The sequence below is a fragment of the Phoenix dactylifera genome, chromosome 4, assembly GCF_051530095.1.
Source record: "Phoenix dactylifera cultivar Ajwa chromosome 4, Ajwa_hap1_PhDact_Kaust_v1.1, whole genome shotgun sequence".
Lineage (NCBI taxonomy): Eukaryota > Viridiplantae > Streptophyta > Magnoliopsida > Arecales > Arecaceae > Phoenix > Phoenix dactylifera.
The window spans coordinates 12,408,013-12,433,239 of NC_143193.1; the positions used below are offsets into that span (position 1 = coordinate 12,408,013).

Sequence of the window (25,227 nt, forward strand, 5' to 3'; positions counted from 1 at the left end):
CCCCATTTTCTTTTAAATGCACTTCAATCTCAACCTTAAATTATAGTGAACATATATAAGATGGTTGAGGCGTTTCTGTGTCTGACAATTCTTCTGCTTGCCATGGATGAGGGCGAAGGTGGACTAGTTGCGCTCACCCCTACTCGAGCAGACCGTCTGAGAGAGGATCCGGATAGCTAGCCACTTAAGATTTTTTGCGGAAAAACCAAAATGAATCCTTCATCAGCTGCTAAAATATCAAAGAAAGTTATATATAAGATAGTATTATATTAATAACCATCTAACATCAGGTAATAGTTAATATTGATATGTAATATTTCTGGATTCATACTTTTCTTATTTATGATAGCTGTCGGACTCCAAAGCTCTTCGTGTCCTCTCTAAATATTTTCGTCTGTGAAAATGAACCATGTTGTAACAAGTTAATCATTTAACTTATGCATGCCACTTAAGTTAACTTATCTCTCTAGACATAGAGCTGCGTCTTCTAGATTAGACTCCATCGTATAAATCACATTATGTAGAGTGACCAGAAGTTCGTCATCCATATCGATTTCTGGTACGATGTACTAGAATCTTGGGTTTAGGTAGCATGTTGCAGATAGAGTTCGTAATTATTTTAGTAAAACTGCACAAGTATAGGAGTAGTCTAATTTTCAATGTTTTTGCCTACCTGTTAGATTCAATTTCCTACCCGTCTTACAGTTCCGCCATTGCTCAATGATGTTGATGTGCTCCTGGGCATGAATCTGCCTTATTGATATGATTCTTTGCCCTCTCCGTTATATGATACAAGAAGTCCATCCATGGGTATCTCTCATTGTCTATGGTCCGAAGCAATTCGAAGAATGGCTTGATAGCTTTCAATATCTTCTCGGCCCGCTGTCAGAATGTCTGCCTCATCACCAAGTCCTCCACAATGATCCCCTTAGTGCCAACCCTCGTAAATCTGATTTTCTGCCACTCGGCACTGACAAATATTTGACATAGGGCTGCTTTCCTCTCAAAGAAGCTATCAAGTGCAACAGTTGGGAGCAAACAGTGTCACACCTAGTCTCAAGATCTCTCCTACATACCTCCTCACAGTAATAAGACTCATGTATAGTTATAAATATATTTAGTGATGGTTTGGACCAAGTCACCAAGGTTCGCTATACCGATACCGGTCGGCATATCTGTGGCGGCCCGGTTCGGTCCCATCCGGTCCCGGTTGAATGGCCAGATTTGGGTTTTGGTGTTTTTTTTGTTGAAGTTCTGTCTCTATTGGATCTTATTTTGTGAAATTAAGTGAAGTTCGATGTTTTTTTTTATTTTTTTATGATTTTTGATGTTTCTATGTTTAACTTTAGGGTTGAAGATAGATGATGCATTTTTTTACTTTCTTCCGTTCCAAATGATACAAAATTACAAATGATAAAATGATACATATAAAATATCTTCAAATTAAGGTATAATCATTTACATACATTTAAGTTACTCTCAGATATCTAAAATCGGAACGAGTGCCGATGACTCTCATAGATATCTGGATCATAAGTATAGTCAGAAGGAGGCAAATCAACCTAATCAGAAGGAACGCGCGCCGGATTAGAAGAATTGTCAGATCTCTCGTTTATGCTCTGGGTCTGAGAGGTGTCTTCTGACTGTGTAGGGGCCCATCTGAATATGGCGGAAGCAAAATCCGATGCACCATATCCATATTCGTATGCTTGAGGCTTTGGATAATAGAATCCGTATCCGTATGCGAGCTGATCTGCAGCTGTATACTATCTTCTTAAACCACCTCGAGGAGTCCGTCTTCTATATCCAATGATATCCTCACGGACTCTATCAGGTGGTCGACCGTGGTCCGTATCCTATGTAATATGGATAAATTGGGACTCACCGGTGAAATGAAGACCATCCTCCGGCTGTGTCTCATAAGTACCATACTGTCTTTCGCTCCTTCCATGGCTAGAAGATCCATCACTACCAGAACCTTCATCACTGCTGGTCGAAGTCTCCTCCTCGACACTCTCCATTGGGACCTTTTGTTTTTCTTTTCTGCCCCTTTCTGCTTGGCTATGTTGCCCTCCTCTGCTGAGCATCCTCGATTAGCTGTTTGAGAGGGTGTCTCGTACCAATTATGTGGTGACTGGCTCCCCTGTGCCTACGGCTGATCAGCTCTGGGAGTGTGTGGAATATTACGCTCCGTCCATTGCTCTGGATCGACCCTAGCCTCGATGGCTGTAAAGCTGGCTGGTCGTAGAGGCGACTCGGGCTCCTGCTGCTGGCCCACAAGCCAGTTGAGCAGTGGATCGTCGTCATCACAGTGAAGGTCCCGTAGATCGGATCTGCATACTTGAGCTCTACTTCCTCCTGAATGCTTTTTAGCCTCAATCGCAGATTGTAATGCACATAAACAAGGTTGTTGAGGCGCTTTTGTGTCAAACGGTTCCTCTGTTTGCTGTGGATGAGGGTGAAGGTAGACCAGTTGCGCTTACAGCCACTAGAGGAGACTGTTTGGGAGAGGATCCGGATAGCTATCCGTTTTAGATTTCTCGCGGACCCGCCGAAATGCACCCACCATTCAGCTGCAAAAAATATTTATGAAAATTACATATATGGTTGTGCCATATTAGTAACCAAGTAATACCATGTAAATGTCTTTCTGATGTGTGACATACCTGGATTCATAGTCTGCTTGCTGACGACAGCCGCTTGTTATCCAAAACTGTAGGTGCCCTCTCTAAATATTTTTCTTTGTGAAAAAGAAGCATGTTCTACGATGTTAATCATTAAAAATGCCGGCATACTTACACATGCTGCTAATTACTAAATCATAGTTACCTCTTCAAGACATAGGGCCGTGGTTTCTGGATCATGCTCCAGCTTGTAAATGACATTACGCAAAGCCTCTAGAAGTGTGTCATCCATACTAATTCCATCTACACCATACTGATACCGGGGGTTTAGGTAGTACGTTGCACATATATGAGACTATCTTAGCATAATTATACAAGTACATCCATCACTATAATTGTCAATGATCTTTCTTACTTGCTAGATGTAATTCCGTACCCATTTGCGCTCCCCACCATCGCTTAATGATGTTGATGTACAACTGGCCATGGGCTGGATCTGCCTCGATAATCCAAGTCTTTGCCTTTTCCGTCATGTGATACAGAAATCCCATTTAAGGGTAGATCTCGTTATCCACGGCCCGCAGCACTTCATATAATGGTTTGATAGCATTGACTATTGAAGTGGCCCGCTGCCAGAATGATTGTCTCGTCACGAAGTCTTCTATCTTGCTTCCTTCACTGCCGGTATAAGAATATCTACTATCATGTCACTCGGGACTGACAAACATTTGACGTAGGGCTCCTTTCTTCTCGAGAATGCTATCAAGTGCAATAAAGTTGGTAGCAAATCATGTGACTCCTGGTCTTAGAATCTCTCCTCCTGCATACTTTCTCATAAGTGAAAGGACCCAGGTATGGTTATAAATATACCTGGTGATGCGTTGGGCTATCTCCACCATTTGTTGCACCCTACGGATCTTTCTAATATCCATGAACATGAGATCAATACAATGTGCAGCACATGGGGTCCAGAAAATATGTTGTCGTCGCTCCATCAAGATCTCCCCGGCGGCCTTATATTGCAGCCCATTATCAGTGACGATTTGCACGACATTCTCCTCTCCTATCAGATCAATCATATCCTTCATAAGTTTCCGGATGTACGAGGTATTGTGCACATGAGTCAAAGCATCAACCGACTTGTGGAAGGTCTTCGCATCACAATATGTCAGAAAGTTGATGATGCTCCGTCTGGTCAGACCGGTCCAACCATCGCACATGATGGTTAGTCCATATATGGGCCACTTGCTCTTGTAGGAGTCAATCCATTTCTCCAACTTTTTATTGTTGTCAAGAAGCTCACCGTAGATGTCCTTTAGGTCTGGAGGAACTAAATCGGGACCGGCAGCTTGTATGGCGGAAATGGCAGACCTGTAATACGTATTGTCTGCCACATTTGCTGGGATGTGACTGAAGTGGAACCAGGATCCAATAGCTCGCCACATATTTTGTCTTCTTATCCTTCATCCACATTGAGTCTATCCTTTGCTACTTTGAATCTTTGTTGGGGAGAGCATGCAGATCTACATCATGGATTGTTGCTCCTGGTGGAATCCCTCTAGATGACTTCTTTCGACTACCTAAATCATCCAGCATAGATGCAATCCGGCCACGTTCTCTGCCGACACCCTTCCTAACTGAGGTTGTCCTCAAGAACTCTGGATTTTGCCTGGTACTTTCAGAACTGCCGTCCGACTCGTAGACAGAGGGCCCAAATCGAGCCCTATGCCTGGCCACCTCCTCCTGCTGCTACTGATCATCCAGGCTTGCCTGCATGGCAGCCTGGACCTCTGCCTCCTCTAGATTCTCAACCTCCTTTGGCTCCCTAGAATGATAGGAAGGTGGCTCTGCCGCTAGGCGATCCACTTCTGCCTTTTTCTTGGAAATCCTCTCCTTCTTTTCTTTGATCTCAACGAGATTCTGTCTCATCAGCACACGGATCTCGCTTGGGCAATTCGGGCATGTAACAACCTCACCGGAATTTTCGGCTAAATATTGCTTCAACCTGGTTATCTCTCCTCCTTTGAAGATCTTGTTGCAAAAGTTGCACTGAAACTAGTGCCGCTCTCCGACTTTTCGTCCATAAGACCAGCCAATATCACGCTTTGTGGGGTTGGTTTTCTTTGATGGCTCCATTCCTACCATAAATCTAGAACACATCAAAAAATTAAACCAAAATAGTAAATTTAGCATAATCTTCTTTTTTTTTTGGCAATTTCTAAACTATTTCTTTTAAGCTACTTATTAACAAAATTAAAGAAATAAAATAGGAGAAAGAAATCACACCTTAAATACTCTCCGCTTGATTTTTTGGGAAGGACCTGTTCCTCAATTTGTGGGCTATCTCTCAAATCTACCCTTCTCTGGTTACCCCTTAGAGACTCAAAGCCACTTCATCTATGTTGAATACTATCACTCTCGTATCTATGTTGAATACTCACTCTCGTTCGGTTTTTATAGCCGAACGAGAGTGAGAGTTTTTCACTGGATCTGAAGTTTTTTTTTTTTAAATACTCTGTCACTGTTTCGGCGATAAAACCACTTTCGGCCACGCGCTTTGACCAATTGTGGCCTAAAGGGCCACAGCACGTGGCCTTTCGGCCACAAAAAATTTAAAAGAAGTGGCCGACAAAATTTTCGAAACTTTACTGTGGCCTTTCGGCCACAGTAAAAGAAGTGGCTTTTTGAACCACAGCGCGCGACGCTGTGCATAAAGAAAAAAAATAACTATGTCCCCGGTACAGGGCCGGTACCGGCCAGTACCGACCGGTACGCCGCGCGCTGTGCTTAAAGAAAAAAACTACGTCCCCGATACAAGGCCGGTACCGACCGGTACGCCAAGGTTTTCAAAAATAACCCTGCGGTACCAAATCTCACACTGATCCGGTATCGTTTTTCTCCCGGACCGGTACGGCATACCTTTGGACTGTCTCCACTATCGATGGGGATGAGACTAATAGGGGTCATGACTGATGATAACAAGGAGGGTCCAGCTGTGCATGTTAATCCTAAGATGAATTGCAACTAGCTGCTGCAAATACAGCTCCGATTCAATTCAGCAGCAGGTGGTTTTGCTGCAAAAGGGCCAAAGTTGCAAGTCAATTGTCTCAATTGAAGCAACTTATAAGCAACTAATTCTTTGCAAGTTTCAGGTATGCTGCTCCCATCAAATTGACTTGCAGCCTGTCCAATTGTTGGCGACCAGACATTCCCTCGGTGAAGATAATGTTAAATATCTATTGGTGGTATAATGCCCAAGGTGTAATAGAAATAGAAATACGAGATCTTACTAGGTATTTAGATGAGAGAATTTGAGAAAAGGCACATTTCCACTTATGATGGGTATATATGAGAAAAATGAAAAAATTCCTAGTAATGATTCTTTGCTTGATTTGTTACTCATTAGATATAAAGTTTAGGAGTACACCAAAATGGTTCTCTTATGATCCCTTTTGAACTTTATCTTCTTTGGTTAGATGTTAATTACCCTGTATGTTGGGATAAGGTTTCTCAGCATGGTTTCTTTTAAATATTCTGTAGTTATATATTTATCCTTTGGCCTTCTTGTAATGATGCAGCTGGAGGTTGTACGTGAACTATTGATGGAAAATATTAAAGGAGATTGCCTAGAAGCCCTCATATATTCTGCTATATACCTGAAGGTCTTCTCAAAAGCTTTGCTCAATAAAAGTTGAACGATTGTTTTATTATCTATGAGCAGCTATTAGTACTGTATAAGTGAGAGTCCATTGTTAATTTGAATTTAGTTGTCAGGTTTTCATCTTTCTTTGATGGAACTCATAAAGTAATTTTACTGCTTTATATTTTCATTTATTTTTTTCAGTGGATCAACACGGGTCAGATACCCTGCTTTGAAGATGGAGGTCATCGTCGGCCAAACAGACATGCTGAAATTTCTAGGCTTATATTTCGTGAGCTTGAGTGGATATACTATGGTAAAAATACGTCACCACAGGTTGGTTTATCTTTGCATTTCAAGAAATAGCTAATTTATTGTGTCGCATTTGCTGCATTTCTACTTCTCAAAGATTTACCTTTGAAAATATTCTGTTCTGAAATTTCATAGAAAAAATTATCATATAATATTTCTTTAACGGCTGTCATTTTATTCTTAAAAGCATGCCTTATATTCTTAGTAGTCCTTTCATTCTAATGTGGTAATTCTCTTCATTCTTTCCATGAATACATAAATCACTTTTTCTAGTATTGTAAGCCATTTAAACATGTACTAGTTCACAAGTGCTTATAAACAAAATTTGCTATACAAATCTGTATCGCTTAGTATTGGCCCTATTGGGTATACCATACTATACCAGTAAGGTACCTGTACAGTACAAGGGCTTGATATGATACTGTATTGACCAAGGTTTGCCGAACCGGTACTAGGGTGCGTACCACCCGGTGGTTAATTTGGCGCGGTATGGTTTCGGGGTACACCGAAACAGGGAGGGAGGGAGGGGAAGAGGGAGGAGAGAGAGGAAGAGGGAGGGAGGGAGGGAGGAAGGGGGAGAGGCTGAGGAGTCACTTGCTCCGTGAGGAGCTTTGAGGGCTCCAGTTCGGGGGAGTGTTGGAGAGGGGGAGAGAGGGACTTGCTCGAGCGACTGAGGGCTTCGTGGAGGGTTTTGAATGGGGGGATCGGTGATTAGGGCTTTCAAATAGGGAGGGCTTTTGAATGACGACTTCAAATCGAGAGGGGGGGAAGGGATAGAGGGAGGGAGGGAGAGAGAGAGGGACTCACCTTAAGCAGTTGGGGAGGGTTTTGAATAGTGTAATCATGATTAGGGCTTCGAACAGGAGGGCTTCAACTGGCCACCTCGTATATATCGAACCAAAGTGTTGAACTGTGCCAGTAACTGGATGGTCTGGTTCGGTATGTCTTGAATTGGCTAGTTTGGTAGTCCTATGGACATATGGTACATCTGCCATCTCACTTGTCACAGTTTACCATGTGCCAGTACAAGGGTGATGCACCAACCTGTACCATATTAATAAGGTGCTGATATGGTGCCCGGAACCGGTACAATAATCCTTATAAAAATTAATTATTTTAGCTATCATTGTGATATTTATTTGTATTTATCTCTATATGTATGCATATGAATATGTGTTTGCATAATTTATGTTGGTTAGCTATGTTAGGGAAAAGATATCCCAGTATGTGTCTCCTTCAGTTCATATATGCCAGCTATTAGATTAGAATGTTATAATTTATAATCTACCTTGTGCTGATTGATGGTAGGTTATTTTAGTTTTTTCCTAAAGCATCTTTTAGAAGAGTCAAAGAATCGCTGTTTTGTAGTGGTAGTTCCAAGGGAAGAATAACAATCCTGTTTTTTGTTTAGCATAACCATTTTATATTGCTTGTTTAATCGAAAAGAAGTTTTCCTTTTCCCTTTTATTTCTCACTTACTTTTGCTATTTGTAATTAGCAGAAGGGTAAAGAACATATTTTGGAGATCTATTGGCTTCCTAGCAAAGATCTTGAGTATGTGAGGGAGTAATGAAACAAGAATCTCATTGTGTCACAATGTGATGCATTTAAAGTCCCTAACTATCTTTACTTTCATTATGCATTCTTTAATCCGTAATTTCTTCTGTAGGTGTTAAGAGAATATGCACAAATGGTATCAGAAATTCTTTATAAGTTGTCTAATGCCTCAAATAAACCTCAATGGTCCACAACTCCACATTATTTTATAGGTTTTGGAATGATGATTTTTAAACTACAAGCCTGTTCAAATTACAAGGATAGACAATAATTTTATCATGAGATATATTAGAAAGATTATGAACATAATATATCAACATGTCTTGTTATATGGCTATTTCTATGTTATCTAGTTTAAGTATGGTATGCTGTATTGGTTGGTACCAGTGCATATTGGATGTACCATACCATACTTGTACTGAGCCAATACACGATATGGGGGGCATTCGACCCCGTACTAGGTGTACTGACACTATATCAAGGTAGTGTTGCTATGGGGTTTGGTACCGAGTGGGCGAACCTTGTTAAGCTACTCTTCAAAGTTGAGCATGCTATATGCAATTTTCATTGTGATGTGTCAGGTGCAACATGACCAAAGTAAGATCTCTGATTGATTCTTAACAAATATTTTCATTTTTTTGAAGAATATATTACTGAATTTAGAAACCTATTTAAAGAACTAGAGAGAGAAGGTAGGAAAGCATGGGCCAAACTACATTCGATGCTTTCTCAAGAGTAGCTCTTGCCTCCGGTGTACAAAGTTTTGACTAAAAATTGCCAAACCAGACTAGAGCTCGTACCAGTTGGCCAATGGTATGGTAGGTACCGGTTCGGTATCGTACCGATATTAAGTATGCCTTGGCATACTGGTCAATTGATCGATACACCCAAGGAATGCCGTACCAGCCCGTACCGGCCGGTACGGGCCGGTACGTACCGGTCCGGTCCCTGATCGGTACCGGACACAGATGAAAACCGGTATTTTCCGGTTTTCTTCTGTGAACAGGCCGGTACGGAGACCGTACCGGCCGATACCGGCCGGTACCGCTTGGTACCGGCCTCGTACCGGTGCGAACCGGCCGGTTCGCACCGGTACGGTGTTTTTTTTTTGGGGGGGGAACCACAGCGCCTCGCTGTGGTTTTTAAAACCACCGCGTGGCGCGTGGTTTCAAAAACCACGCGTGGCGCGTGGTTTCAAAAACCACGCGCCACGCGTGGTTTCAAGGAAGAAGTGGCCCGTGGGCCACTTCTTTCAAAAACAAAAAAAAAAGCCGTTTTTTTTTTTGGGAACCACAGCGCCACGCGCTGTGGTTTTTAAACCACCGCGTGGCGCGTGGTTTTAAGAACCACGCGCCCGCGCGTGGTTTTAAGAAAGAAGTGGCCGTGGGCCACTTCTTTCAAATAAAAAAAACCAGGGTTTTTTTTTGGGAATAAAAAAAAACCAGGGTTTTTTTTTTTGGGAACCACAGCGCCACGCGCTGTGGTTTTAAAAACCACGCGCCCGCCGTGGTTTTAAAAACCACGCGCCCGCCGTGGTTTTAAAAACCACGCGCCCGCCGTGGTTTTAAAAACCACGCGCCCGCCGTGGTTTTAAGGAAGAAAGCTGTGGTCGAGGCCACAGCTTTTTTTTTTTTTTATGGGAAAGAAAGTGGTCCGGACCGGTACCGGTACCGTACCGGTCCGGACGGCCACCGGTACGCCGATCCGGACCAGTACGGCGGACCTTGGATACACCATTTTCTTATTTTTTGTTGTTTTTTCCTTTTTTGTTCTCATTTTTCTTTGTTTTCACTTATTATTTTGATAGGTGCTGTCTAATTTGTAATTTTATCATAGTTTTGATGTCGTTTTTACCATAAAATGGAATTTAAGCACGGTATGCTATATCGGCCCGAATTGAGCTGTACAGGGCGCACCATATCGTACTGATTCAGTACCGGTATCCGGTACGAGTGGTGTACTAACACTCGGTTCAAAAAATTTCATATTGTACCATACCGACACTGGGCTAGTGTGGCATCGGTACGAGGCTCAGTACCGAGACAACGAATCTTGAATTTAAGTAGGCATGCAAAATGTATTTATCAAGGTCTGCCGAACTGGTATCGGAATCCGTACCGGTCGGCGGATGGGTCGGTACGGTGCCGACCAGTACCGTACCGACAGTGCTTGGGCGTGCCGATTCATCCATTTTTTTTGAATTTTTTCAAGTTGATTTAATTGGTAATCAATCTTTTTGAACTTTTCAACGATTTTAAGTCTAATTTGATGTTTTTGATGTATTTTAATATTTTTTTTCATATTTTTTGATGTTTTTGTGATTTCGATTTAACCTGAATAATGCATCTTATTATTTTAAAACGATACAAAATATAAAATGATTAGTGAGATGTTGCATGCTATAAGAAACAACATAAAATATCCTCAAATCAAGTAGCGAGGTAAAAATATAAAATAATACAATAAATTACATATATTTAAAGTACAACACACGTCAATATTTAAAATCTCGTTGAATGGTGATGCTTCTCGTAGATATTTAGATCATTAGCATAGTCAAGAGGTACATTAGCTCACCTCTTTAATTAAACGATATTTTAGTCTTATATGTTTATCCCATAAGAAAGACACTCCGGGTTATAAGCACTTTAGGATCTCTCACTGAAGGTCTGGCTCTAAGAGGTGTCCTTTGGCTGATAAACTGGCTGATAAACCGGCTATGAAGGGGCCCATCCGAATAAGCCGACAGCAAAATCTGACCCGTAAAATACTCCAGGCTGTGTAGGGTAGTAGCCATCGGAAGATGTCTCAGACGCACCATATCCATATCCGTACCCGTATAGGTTATAGGCTGTCTGTGGCTACGATAATAAAATCCAGTATACAATTCGAAACCTAATACGTCTATAGATCCTACTCTACATGCGAGATCATCTACTGCTATATCCTGTCCTCCTGAATGACCTCGAGGAGCCCGTCTTCTATGTGCAATTGAATCCTCACAGGCTCCATCAGATTGTGCACTGTGGTTCCTATCCTGTGTGGTATGCGTAAACGGGGACTCACCGGTGAATCGAATACCATCCTGAGGTTGTGTCTCATAAACGGTGGTCTCATGTCCTTCACTCTCTTTCTGGCCAGCATATCAATGACCATCAGAACTGCTGCTCCTGATATCTGAATCTGAGTGAACTAGCTCCACACTCCATTGGGGCTGCAGGTACTCTTTGTTTTTCTTTTTTAGTGTGCTAGACAAGCTGCCTTCTTACCCTTTGTACCACTCGTTGTCTGTTTATCCTTTGTGTCACTCTCTGCCTACTTATCTTTCGTGCCCCTCTCTGCCTAGCTATGTTGGAAGAATGTATGTCATCCTCCTGATCGAGTCAATTTGGTAGCGTAGTGGCCTCGTCTAAGCATCTCTCGAACATATCTCTGAGAGGATGTCTCGAACAGAGAGTCATGTGGTGATCGGCTCTTCTGTGGCTGTGGCTGTGGCTGATCAGCTGGAAGGATGCGTGAAATATTTCTCTCTGCCCATTGCCCTACATCGACCTTAGTCTCGTTGGCTACGAAACTAACCGGTCATAGAGGCGATCCTCGCTTATTAAGCTTCGGCTCCTTCTGCTGCCCCACAAGCTATTCGATCATAGGATCGTCCTTATCATCAACAAAAGCACTATGGATTGGATCTGTGTACTTTAGCTCTACTTCCTCCTAAATGCACTTTAGCCTCAACCTTAGATTGTAGTGAATATATACAAGGTTGTTGAGGCGCTTCTATGTCAAACGTTTCCTCTGTATGCTTTAGATGAGGGCGAAAATTGACCAGTTGCACTCACAGCCACTTAAGGAGACCATCTGGGAAGATCCGGATAGCTAGCCGCTTAAGATTTTTTGCGAACAAAACCAAAATGAATCCACCATTCAGTTGCAAAAATATTGAAGAAAATTACATATAAGATAGTATTATATTAGTAAGTGTGTAACACTAGGTAAATGTCCTGATGTGTAATATACCAGAATTCATACTTTTCTTACGACAATTGCGGAGACTCCAAAGCTATCAGTGCCCTCTCTAAATATTTTGGTCTGTGAAAAAGAACCATGTTGTAATATGTTAATAATTTAAGATACCAGTTAACTTACACATGTCACTTAAGTTAACTTACCTCTTCTAGACATAGGGCCGCGACTTTTGGATCAGGCTTTATTTTGTAAATCACATTACGCAGAACGGCCAGAAGTTCGTCATCCATATCGATTCTGGCTATAGTGTACTAAAATCGAGCATTCAGGTAGTATGCTTCAAGTAGAGTTCGTTATTGTCTTAGTCAATATCTGCCGAACCGGGCCAAACCACCCGGTTCGGGCAGAGCCGACCCGATTCGACTCGGTGCAAAACTTGGTCGATTCGCTTATTATTTTCGGTACCGGGTCAGTTTGCTTATTATTTTTGGTACCGGGTTGGTTCGCTTATTATTTTCAGTTCTGGCCGTGTATCGGCCGGAATCTATACCGAACTGGCCAGAACTGGTCCTGAACCGATCGAAACCGGCCGGTTCAGTTCAAACTTGGTGCAAATCGGCCGGTTCGCACCGAGTCAACCTGGTTCCGAACCAGGCCTCTCACTATGCACTTGTCTGATGCTTTAAAGCATTAGATTGAAGTTGGGAAGGCTCGAGAAGGCCTTCACAACTGTAAATGAAAGCGGCAGAGAGGTTTCCGCTACTTTTCTTCTCAACCCCTCAAAAATAATATTAATATAAATATTTGAGAAAATTAATTTGAGCTTAAATCCATGTAGAATCCTACCATTTCTCCTTTTTAAGCTTATGAGTATGCATTAAAGGTTACTTATTTCTCTCTTTTTTTTTTTTAAAATTTAGGCCTAAGCCACTATGCACATCATTGCGTCAATACTTGAATAAATGGACTTCAAATTTAATTGGAGAGTAGCTTGCCTGCCCCTAAATAAGCTCCGTGGATTTTAATTTTAATTTTTATTTTTAATCCAAAAATATATTTTTAATTTAAAAAATTATATATAATTCAAAAGTTAAATATTTTAGTGGGATTGTGTAAATTATCCATAGATCTACCACATATCATGAAATCATGCCAAAATCGAAAATTAATTGCATAACCTCTCCTTATTTTGGAATTTTTTGATATTTTTCAGCGTTGAAAAAAAAAGAGAAAATGAGGTGGGGGAAGGAAAACATATCTTGTTTTAGGTTGGATCCTCCTTGAATAGTCAAAATCAGTGCACTTTTTTTCCTGGGGGGCTTTTGAAAAAATTGTGAAAGAAGGCCTGAGAAGGCTTGATGCCTTTTGAGGCCTTCCCCCGACTTAAAAAGAGAGGGGAGAGGGGGAACCAGTTCCAAGCAGTTTGGGGCCGGTTCCGATTTCCACATCCGAACCGACTCGGTCCCACACCGTTTCGGCTCCGTACGGCCCAAACCGGGTGGTTCAGGCTTGTTCGACAAACCATGGATCCCCCCATTAAAAGATTTAACAATGGCATAATCAAGTTACTTTCTTGTTGTAAAGATGTGTTGATTCCCCACACCTATATTGGAGTCATGCATCAGGAACAAACTACGCTTTAAGTTGCTCTCATACCAATGTGGAACATGAAAATGTCGACAAGAAAGTAGATTGGAGAAGAAACATATATGTGAAGAAGAGAGAAAGAAGCGAGGAGTGAAGTTGGGCGCGAGAGAAAGGAAGGAAAGAAGATGCAGGAGATGCTTGAAAAGAATCATCTGCGACACTTTTCTACCTGAAATAAATATGCAATTAACTCTTGTTAACTCACTTTACTATGATCTTTGTTCACTCCAAACATAAGAATCAAACCAGAGATCATGTTTGGACCCTTTTCATCTAGGAGCTACATTGTACACTCTTTGACTTCTCCTGGTGAGACTGTGCTCATAACCATCTTTTCTCTCTAGGATTACTTGTATAATGATTGTGCTTTTCTCTAGTCTTAGTTCGTCTGCATCAGAACTAATAGCTAGTTAACTTTTTGCTATATCAAAATAAGCGGTCGGAGCAAGGTACGTGACATCTCCGTACCGGGCTCCATATTGGTGCTACGCTATCACTATGTCGGTATGGTACGATACGGGCGGGTTCAGCATAACGAGTGTCGATACACCCTCTGTACCATATACTGATACCGAATCGGTATGTTACAATATTCTTCGTACCATCCAGTTTGGTATGCCTCGTATCGTCCAGCTCGGTATGGTATGGCGAACCTTGGGTAAAAGTCTATTGCTCTTGATTTTTACGTTTGCAGAAGTTTCCCATGGTTCATCTTTGTATTGCAATTCTTGGTTGTCATTTTGACTTAATGGTTACATGCGTGGTTTACCATACCCATACCATCCGATACCTGGGCATAATGTACCCTACCTAAGGTTCACCGTCTCGGTACCGGACCCCGTACCGGTGCCACACTAGCACAGTATTGGTACGGAATTTTTGTAGTGTACCGAGTGTTGGTACGCCATACGTACTGGATACCGGTACCAAATTGGTACGATACGGTATGCTATATACTGCTCAGTTCGGTTTGATATGACATACCATGATCTTCCTAATAAATATCGGTATAGTATTAACGTTCAATGCGGTGAAGTGGCAATTGGCCTATATCGGGTCGAACAGAAGGATTTTGCCTGGTTTTCTGATTGTATCGCCTGGTTTTGGGCAGTACCAATGCTCGGCACGAAAAAAGGGTCTCCTGATTGTATGTTGGTATGGGGTTGTACCATAACATACTGGACATACCATGTACCATACCGGTAAGGTATTGGTACGACCAGTATCTGGTGTTGGTGTAATGAACCTTGGTTACATATAAGTTGTATCTCTTATCATTGTGATTTGTGAAGAACTCTTTTTCATGATAAAATGTACTATTCTGCTGATGCTGTTATTCACATTAATTTGTATTTGATTCAGTGATTTAGTAATTCCAATATTTATTATTATTGGATAGCAATTCTATAGATATCTGCTCTACTACAAGGAATCCATTTTGTGGTTACAGTATACAATGTGGATGACATGTTATTTTTATGGAATATAACTTGTTTGAATATTTGCCTAAAAGGCCATATTTGCTGACATGTTTGCCTTTTTGTCATGTAATTGGTTAACCTTTATTTCTTCTTAGTAGTTATCTTGTCTGAGACCTACTCTGTTTTACATCTTTTGATGGTAGATATGTACATAATCCGGGGTACTTCTTTCAAGTAGCACTTTCTGTCTCTGTTTTTTGTTCACAGTTCTAAAAGGAGGCTGCTTATAGTTATGTTTATTTTTTCTAATGGAAATTGTAGCATATACCATTGGACTTTTCCTCCATGTGTTGTTAACTTTTCTATGTAGCTTTAGCATTTTCAGATTTCCTGCAAGTTAGTTATTCTTTTTTTGTGTTTCATTCACTAGCTTGCTGTTGTATATGTCTACAGGATTTACTTGTGATCCGGAAAATTCACCCTTGCCTTCCTTCATTCAAATCAGAGTTTACTGCTTCCGTTCCTCTAACACGAATTCGTGATATTGCTCACCGCAGTGATATTCCTCACAATCTGAAGGTCATCGTTCACTACAGTATTGTTGATACGACTGGTATTTATTTTTGGTTACTGATATTCCTTTTCCAATTAACAGCAAGAAATTAAACATACAATACAAAACAAGCTTCACCGAAATGCTGGTCCAGAAGACTTGATTGCTACGGAAGCCATGCTTGCTAAGATTACCAAGACTCCTGGAGAATACAGTGAAGCATTTATCGAACAGTTCAAAATATTTCACCATGAACTTAAAGATTTTTTCAATGCTGGGAGGTTGTTGCATTATGACTTTTGACCCTCTTTAAATTTTCTATGCTGGTGTTTAGAAGGCATTCATCAGTTTATCAACCTTGAGCATAAAATGCTAAGACTGGAATTTGTCACACAGGCAACCTATTTAAAGGATATCTTATGGACTTACATTGTGTAAAGAGCATTCTCATTCTTTGCATTCTTGATATGCCTAAACTGAATATTTCATGGCATCCTAGTTGGAACTGCAAGTGGAGGTTCTGAAAGCATCCAAGTTCATGTAAAGATAGCTGCATCAGGCTGTCAGTCTTTATTATTAATAATGCAACTGGGCAAATTAGAATGCAAAACTAAAAAGATACTTATTTTAGCTGTTTTAAGTTGCTAACTCTTCACTAAACACTACTGCAGCCTTACTGAACAGCTGGAGTCAATGAAAGAATCTTTGGATGAGCATAATTTACAAGCTGTTGCCATGTTTTTGGAATGCAAAAAGGTAATTTGCCTTCTACTGTTTATATATGATAAGTACTTCAGATTGCAGGATTTGAAATATTTATCTTTGTCATCAGGAAGATATTATGGTTAACACAAAGCTACAGTGGCGTAAAATGCTTAATATTAGTCATGCTTCTCCTTTTTTCAGTGTTTGATATTAAAATGTTTCTCTTTTTTCTTTTTGAATTTTATGCTGGTTGTTTCTATAGTATCTTGATATTTAGAGAATTGGTCTTATTTGTCTGCAAAAAGTGAAGTACATTTGGTTGACAGATTGAAAAGCATGGATAAATGGCAAAGGTATAGATTTCTCTGTACAATTTCTAAAAGAAATTCCTTTTCTTCAGAAAAATCATATATTTTTGGAATAATTTTTCCAATCTTGCCCAAAATTTTTCTTGTTGAATTTAATGGTATTTAATATTGCCTAATAATTATATAAATAGTGTAAAATTCTACATTGTCCAAGCTACTAATAGTAGTCATCATTCTCCATGGTTTAACATCATGGAGTCATCTGTCTGTTTGTATTCTTATCTAATTGGTCAATTATTTGGCATTCTGTCTTCAATTGTAGACTGAATCAAAATAAAGGTGGAATTGAGGGGGAGAGGTGTCATGTTTTGATCATCTAGAAATATTATGAGTGGGAAACAATGCATTTAAAATACTCAGACTAGGTTTTTGATTCTCGAATATCATAGCATGAGCCTTTAGGGTGACATGCCAGGTGGATATCCTATATGACGAGTTGATAATGTACGTGCCATAGATTTTATTGTCACACAAAACCACACTGTATCATTTCAATTGGCTTTTAATAAGCTATGAGTTGTATGATATGATATCATGTGATTGTTAAGAGGATGCCTACAGCAACAATAATCAACAATTAACTATGAGGTAATATAACAAAAATTGTCTTTTCCTGAGACTCGAACTATTGAATCCCAAGGTGTGAATATCATAGTCAATCAATAATTCAATATGGTTACAAACCAAATAATCAAAAAAACAGATTATTTCTTGAAAAAAAAGACTGAAAATGTATTACAAATCCAAAGGTCTTAGATAAAAATCTAGTTACCAGTCTTTTAGCATATCCTGTTTCACGTGGAACTATACTTTCAAATATATAAAACGAGATTGAAACTACTATACCAGTCTCTTGCTCTTTTTGAGTCCTCATGCTTCAAGGGAAATGCTTGCCATAAAATGCTCACGTGGAACTATACTTTCAAATATATAAAACGAGATTGAAACTACTATACCAGTCAAGAGTCCTCATGCTTCAAGGGAAATGCTTGCCATAAAATGCTCCTCGGAATCTTACCCAAGTGAGTGGCTCTCTATCTTGTTTATATTTGCGTTTTAGCATCTGCTACCGGTTAAATGCCTCACCCTGTAACATATATGATGCATATAGGATCTTTTCATTATCATGGCATCTTTGAACAACAAATGCTTTTTTCATCTACTTAAGTCAACTTTCAACTTCCAAAGGTTCTGTAGCTCCCTTGAAAGCCTATGGGCCGGCTTCTTAGACTCCCGAATATTGTTACGTCACTGCTCCCCATGTCCTTGTTGTGGCTATGTTTGCATATGTTGTTGCCTTTGCTGCTGTTGTAGCAGTTGTTGTTGCAATTGCTGTCGCGTTTGCATTATTCCAAATTTCCAACTAATATTTGCATTAGTTGGGTCATACCGGATTCTTGCTGCTCTGACTCACTGTTTCTGGGAAGATCAATGGCTCCCTCCTATAGTGGTGTGCCACCGACATGCTGGGGGTTGTCACCAAATTGCTGGATTGATGCCTCTCTAGCAGCATTTTTGGCATCCTTTTTCATCTAACGTGGAGACATTTTAACCTATATTTTGTGGTTTCCCATATCGCCCCATACTGTACCAGGAGGAAATCAGTATGAAATTAAACTTCAAGTCGGTACAAGCCCTGACCATTTCATACCAAGGTGTACCGCCCCGTACCGAGGCATATTGTCCCATACCGAGGTGTACCGACCTGTACTGAGGCGTACTAAGGTACGTACCGTCCCATATCGAAGCGTACTGGACTGAGGTGTATTGAGATAAAAATTGAAAAAAATGACTAGAGAGCTGATTTGGTACAGAGGTGTACCATACCATATTAAACCATACCGAACCAATAACGTACCGATATGGTACTCAGAACTGAGATTGTGGACTTTGCTATATTCATCAGATAGTAGCAAAATTCTTATTAAAATTATTAATTAATTGGAAGAATTATTAAGATAGCTTGAGCTGAAATCATCATAAAGTGACGTCCCAATGTTCCTAGTATCTATTGGCCTACTCTCATCTTATATTTGACTTTATGAGGTATGATTCATCCACTTATGCTTTGATACCATATTAATTGCTCTGATGCCATAACAATTGTCATGCCTCGATGGAAATTGCGAGCCAGGGTCATGGCAAATGCCATATACTCAAGGAGAACTCTCCTCTCAAGCATGCCAGGCATTCCAATATGATATCAAATGCATCATAACGAAAATTATTTAATTCGCTCAAATGCAAAATTCAATTAATTAACGAATCTAACTAATCAATAAAATTCAACGGTATTACATCAACTAAACCTCAAATAATAAACATATAAAAAAATTGTAATAATAGTGACACTAAATCTAAATTCTGTCGATATTATTGAATCTCACTTCTAGCCTCACTGTACAGCAGTACCTGCGTTCGCAACTAAGAATCTGAATCTGTAAAGAAAGAAGAGATAAGAGATAACGAATACCTTAACTAGATAATTTATGTAATAACATAAGATATAATAGTTAAATACTAATTACCATGATTGAATATAAAACATAATCATTTTTTTTCAAAACACATCCAACAAATTCGATATCTTTCAAATATTCAAATACTTACTTCTAAATCTGATTCAAAATAAATTATATTCAACTCAGCAGCTTGTAACTATGTCTGCAGTTATATCCTGTGGCTAGGCTAGAAACAGAAACATAATCATACTTATACCATGAGGAGTGGGCCCGAATACCATACTTATACCCTACAGCATGGGTCAACATACCATAATTATACCATATGGTGGGGCTAGAAGTAGAATAGTATGCTTAATAATAATCAAGGTGCCAATGCATAACCCACAATTGGCAGGGTCCCGAATATAGTCAAGTTGAGAGTCTAAATCCAATACGCATCAAAGCTCTTCTTATAAAATAACGATATACTATAATCCAATCAAAATATGCATACATGATATAAGTTCAATAAACAACATATTAATATTCCAAAAAATATTACTTTGAAATTAAGTATTTATTTTCCATTCAAAACGGTTTCATAAAATAAATAATTCACATATCAATTGATTAACAATTTATTTGATGTCAAAAATAATATTATTTAAATGAATATACCTTTGCGAAAATAATGAATGGGCAAATCCAACTAATCCTGAGAGCCTCTTTCAAAACCTAATATTCAAAATTATATTTTTATCAATATTTAGCCATGACAAATTTTAAAATAGAGACCCTAAATTTTTAACCCTACATAGGATTGAACTAATAATCAAAAGTGCCTCATGGAAATTAGGTCCTCCGAGATGAAAGCTTGGCTAGGATTGTACTAATCATGGAAGAGAGAGAGAGAGTAGAGAGAGAAAAGTAAAGTGAGACAATGTGGGAGAAGATGAAATAGGGATGACTTAGGGCTTCCTCTTCTAGTTTTAAATAGAGGAAGGGGAACCTAGGGGATGATCTAGTGGTGGAGACAACCTTCCATGATGGAAGGCTTGTCGCCCAATGATGGTGGAATGACGACCTGTGGTGCATGAAATAGGAAGAAAGAGTAGAACCCAACCCCATACCAAGGGACATTTAGAAAACTGCCGCAACGCCGACCATGGCCGGTGGCAAACCAGGGCAAACATGGATGCAGGGAAGGACTATAGGAGATCTCAAGAAAAGAAAACCAACAATATCAAAAAATATAGATCTACAATTTGAACTGCGCATCCCTATTGTTGATGAAATATGGCAATAATTTGACTGGAATTTATGATCTCGAAGCCGGAGAAGATGGGAAGCAAAATAAATTAAAGGATTATAAGGTCTTAGTTCCGGCGAGAGCTTTGCTGCGACCACAACTGTCATGCCCCGAACCTAGAGCGCACCCTAAATCCAGAGCATGACAGATGCTGCATACCTGTATAATGGATCATACAAGCATGCAAAGCTGCAGATCATATCAAAGCAATACTAATTTTTAAAAACTTATTTAATCAAGAACTTATGCAAATGTTTCTTACAATAGTTCCAAAGTGACATAAGTCAACAATTGCTAACTGCTGACATAAACTAAATAAAATATTTTAACTAGACTAGCTAAAACTCTAATGATTGAAAGTGTCTTCAAAAGAACTAGTGCACTCTCCAAGTCTGGAGCAATCATGCATCTAGATCTGAAAACCAGAGAAACATAATAATGAGCTACACTAGATCTGAAAACTTTAAAACAATGCATAAGCTTCAAATTGATATGAAATTTAAAAGGCACAAAGGAAACCTACAATTTTCATGTTTGCATTCATTTTATGACACTGTTCAAATGCTGAGATGCTTGGTCGTAGATTTTGGTGTGAGGGTTTCTTATATTCTGCTTTTTGAACACAAGTTGGAGCTTCGATCACCAGTTTTGTTCTTCAATGTCTCCATGTTGCTGTCAGAGTGCTTCTTCTTCTAATAGTGATCACTTATACCCTGTATGCTTCACATCTTAATAATCATCTAATAGAATTCATATCAAAGCATGTGGAGTCAATTTCAAATCACATTGCCTGCTGCAAGTGAGATGTGTGAGATGATTCAGATAAAATAAAAGCAGAATTTGTATATGATGAAAATATTTGCCTATTATTTAACATCTTCTTCACAGATACTGCCTTTAGTTCCGGATGTGCCGGCTAAAGATATATTTCTCATCTCTTGTGTAAATGAACATAAATTTTTGATGGTGTCATAGAGTTTGGAGCAGCTGGAGGAAGCAGACAATTTCATTGGAAATAGTAGTGGGGTTGAATTTTTGATGAGAACCCTGCAATCTTTGACTACTGTAAGGTCACAGATCATGAAAGGTCTTGAAAGTGGTCTTAGAAATGATGCTCCTGATGCTGCTATAGCAATGCGTCAAAAAGTATGGTTTGCAAACATTTTTGATAATATATGTTATTCATTTATTTATTTGAACTGTTGTTCTACAGCATGGTATTCAAACTTTACTGTTTTGTAGTGGCGTCTATGTGAAATTGGCCTAGAGGATTACTCTTTTGTTCTTTTGAGCAGGTATTTATCTTGATCTTGAGTTTTTCTTCGCTTCCTTCTCTCTTACTTGAACACTTGTATAGGAGGAACGCTTCTCCAAGGATATAGACATAAATAGTGACCAAGATTGGTTAGATGAAGTAATTTATTGGTGATGGCAATAACCTTATAATTTTTTGTGTTTTATATTTATTCCTTTAGTTAGTAATTTTGTATGAACAATTTGAAATGCATACCATATTTGTAGAGATTGGGTGTATACTTGTTTGATTATGTGTTATTTGTACCTTCATAATCTTTTATTACTTATGGTGGTGAACTGGTGTTAATATGATGAAGCTTATCTGTGGGACTTTGCCAATAATTTGACGTTCTTTCCAGTGAATTAAATAAACTTTCCATCACCTATATTCCCTGTTTAAGATAATCAATTAGTACAAAAATTAATATTTATGCACTATTGCATATATATCTTCATTATACCGTCTTCATGTTGTCTTTCTTTTGTTTTTCCTTGTCATTTGTTTATAAGTCCTTAGATCATGCTTTTTGAAAGATGTGTAGGCATAGGGCCATCTTATATTGCCTTGCTCATTAGAAATATATTCGCTTAATGCCCTTATAAGAGGCACGTTCATTTATAGACTGACTTCTCAAGTCTCATGAGATGAGAGGCTCAGAACTGAAGATTTAGGACCATAATGAAAGTTTTTGGCAGTAGATTTGGCATTATTTATATCTTGTAACTGGATTGGATCTTTTTGACTGAACCAGATTCTTGCTAGTGATGGTTCTTGAATAGTTAATTTAACTCAGTAATCTTGTTGCAAGTAACTGCTGAAGGTGGCCGATTTCTTTTCTAGTTTTGTTTTGTATTTTATGTGTGAATTTTGAAAAGAGATCCCAAGTTTATGCACAAATGCCATAATTGTGAGATTTGAACCTTTGAATTGTCATCGAAATTAGTTTTGTAGGACATTGCTTTTCATCTATTTGAGGATGAACCACATTCTAGGGTCTTCCAAATTACGTTTCCATTCCATATTCTCCATATAAATATGGTATCAATTTTGGCATCCTACTACGACAATATTTCTGTTTAATCAACCTGCTACAAGTTAATATCTACTTAAATGGGCCTCGATCCATCTTAGGACTGTTTTTCCCTAATCCATTCCTTTGTATGTTGTGTCTCTTTTCTTAGACAAGTATATATTGCTCATGAACATTAAAATCCTTTTAATACCACAATTTGTTTACCCTATTGATGCCAATTAGATTTCACTTTTGCTTGTTTTGGCCTAATGTGCTTGTTGCCTAGTCTTTTCTCTTGATTTCTTTATTGAGCAAATTCTTTTTCTTGTTTTTCATGTCCAAAAATTACCAATTTGTTAGATTCCCTGTACATGATCGGATTTCCTTATAATTTGATGTTTTCCCTATTTTGTCTAGTCTAATAGGTTCCATTTGTGCTTGCAAGACCCACCTAAACTGCTAAACCTAGTAGTTAACATGAAGTTGCATTCTTTCTTAAGCCTTTATATGAAATTGTCACTATCGGAGACTCATTTGAATTCCAAGGTGAGACCATCATCAGTCAAAATATCAATTATATTGATCCATTATTAACAAAGGCCATTTGATTGGATGGAGCTTAACCAAAGCTATATATCTCTTAACTCTTTCATAAAACCTACTTACAATGTAAAATATTCTATATTGTAACAATAACCGGTACACCAGGACTCGGTGCGAACTGGCACCGAGTTTGGTTTTCAGAGCGCGCTGCGCGCGTGCTGTGGCTTTTAATGCCATTGTAGCTACAGTGGCATTATTAAATGCCACAGCCGAGCGCGCTTGCGCTCGCCGCGCGCATTCGCACCCACCGCGCGCGTTGTGGCCGGTTCGGTACCGGTTCAAACCAGTTCGAACCGGTACTGGCGCCGACCGGTACCGGTACGGTGATCCTTGAACAATACCTTACCTTTCTTACAAAATAACATAAATTAGTATCTCTTCGTGGTTGCTTCAGTAATCACTAGATTCAAAAGCAGCTTAAAAACACCAAGTCTTTTGAAAAGATTGTAATATAAATGGAGTGTTCTAGATTTTCTCAATAAGCATTCATTATAGTGTTTCCCTTGAGAATGAGGAAAACCACCAAAGGGTTGGCTAGATGAATGCATAGACATGCCACTGGTTTCTAATTGGAAGGGATAGAGATTTGATATGTGAGTGTGGAGTAATATGGGTTCTATTACCTTGAATCTTAAAGGACTTTCACTACTAGGATGCTGCTGCTAGAAGGTAGAATGACAAGACCAATTAAATTGCAGTAGTTTAAGGAGAACAAAGTTTGAAAACTTGTCTTTTTCGCCCGACGTGGAGGCATCCTGACCTATATGCATCAAATAACAGCATACTCATAAAAAACTTACAATTAATAAAAAGCTTACCAAATTAATTGTAAGTTTTTAGAATAGTCATCACATTCTTCACACCTAACATCCCAATGTCCCTAGTGTCTACCCACCTACACTCATATCGTGTCTGATTCTTTGTCTTAGATTTTATCAACTCCGCTCTGATACCACTTAAGTTGTCATGCCCCCGGCCCGAAATTATGAGCCGGGGTCGTGCCAACCGCCGTTGGAAACTCTCCTCACGAGCATGCAAGGCATCTTAACCAAACATCTCAATTTTATAAATATAAAATAATTCAACTAAATAAATACAATCTTATTCCATTGACTAACTTAAGTCATAAGGTCTTACAGCTCTAAATACGCAGTGGAACAATAATTTAGCAACATGCAAACTTAGTTCTTAAAATAACAAAATCTTGCAATGTCCAACAACCATAATAAATGTTCAAGATAACAGTTCAACTTAAGTAACCCTAATCTAAGATAGCTTGCGCCACAATCCTTCTAGTCGCTCTCCCATTTTAGAACCCCATTAGACTAGTTCTCGGAATATGTAAAACCATAAAAAATTGTATAATGAGCTAAACAGCCTAGTAAGTAATAAAAATGAACACTCTAGCTAGATAAATCAAGCAATAATATGTAGAAAATAAATATATATGCAATTCCAAGGTATAAGTCAAATATTTTTTAAATTTTTCAGATTCTTTTCACTGTTTCGAGCAAGGAAAGCCGGTACGGGCCGGTACGGGCCGGTACGTACCGGTCCGGTCCTTGACCGGTTTCTGAAATAGATGAAAACCGGCTGCGAACCGGCCGGTACGGAACCCGTACCGGCTGGTACCGCTTGGTACCGGCCTCGTACCGGTGCGAACCGGCCGGTTCGCACCGGTACGGGTTTTTTTTTTTGGGGGGGGCGAACCATAGCGCGAGGTGGTTTTTAAAACCACGCGCCCGCGTGTGGTTTTAAGGAAAGAAGTG

General features: G+C 39.3%; 2 protein-coding genes across 5 annotated transcripts in view; one reads left to right on the top strand and one right to left on the bottom strand.

Moving 5' to 3' along the window:
- Positions 1-25,227, top strand: part of LOC103714355 (chloroplastidic phosphoglucan, water dikinase (ATGWD3)) — a 63,352-nt gene that overhangs the window by 7,485 nt on the left and 30,640 nt on the right. For 2 of the 4 annotated variants that reach the window (XM_039133856.3, XM_039133857.3), the window contains exons 3-9: positions 6,203-6,286; positions 6,469-6,600; positions 15,621-15,746; positions 15,823-16,001; positions 16,392-16,476; positions 21,522-21,692; positions 21,789-21,841. In XM_039133856.3, the coding sequence (XP_038989784.3) occupies positions 6,203-6,286; positions 6,469-6,600; positions 15,621-15,746; positions 15,823-16,001; positions 16,392-16,476; positions 21,522-21,692; positions 21,789-21,841 (830 nt within the window). The remainder of the gene's footprint in view (positions 1-6,202; positions 6,287-6,468; positions 6,601-15,620; positions 15,747-15,822; positions 16,002-16,391; positions 16,477-21,521; positions 21,693-21,788; positions 21,842-25,227) is intronic. The other 2 variants (XM_088719759.2, XM_088719760.2) reach the window with 1 other exon arrangement.
- On the bottom strand, positions 2,062-5,984 carry LOC149753655 (uncharacterized). Its single transcript, XM_089930312.1, has 3 exons — positions 3,422-5,984; positions 2,830-2,937; positions 2,062-2,583 (listed from the first exon to the last, which is right to left on the bottom strand). The coding sequence occupies exons 1-3, from the start codon at positions 4,067-4,069 to the stop codon at positions 2,062-2,064; spliced, it is 1,278 nt and encodes a 425-aa protein (XP_089786438.1). The 5' UTR covers positions 4,070-5,984.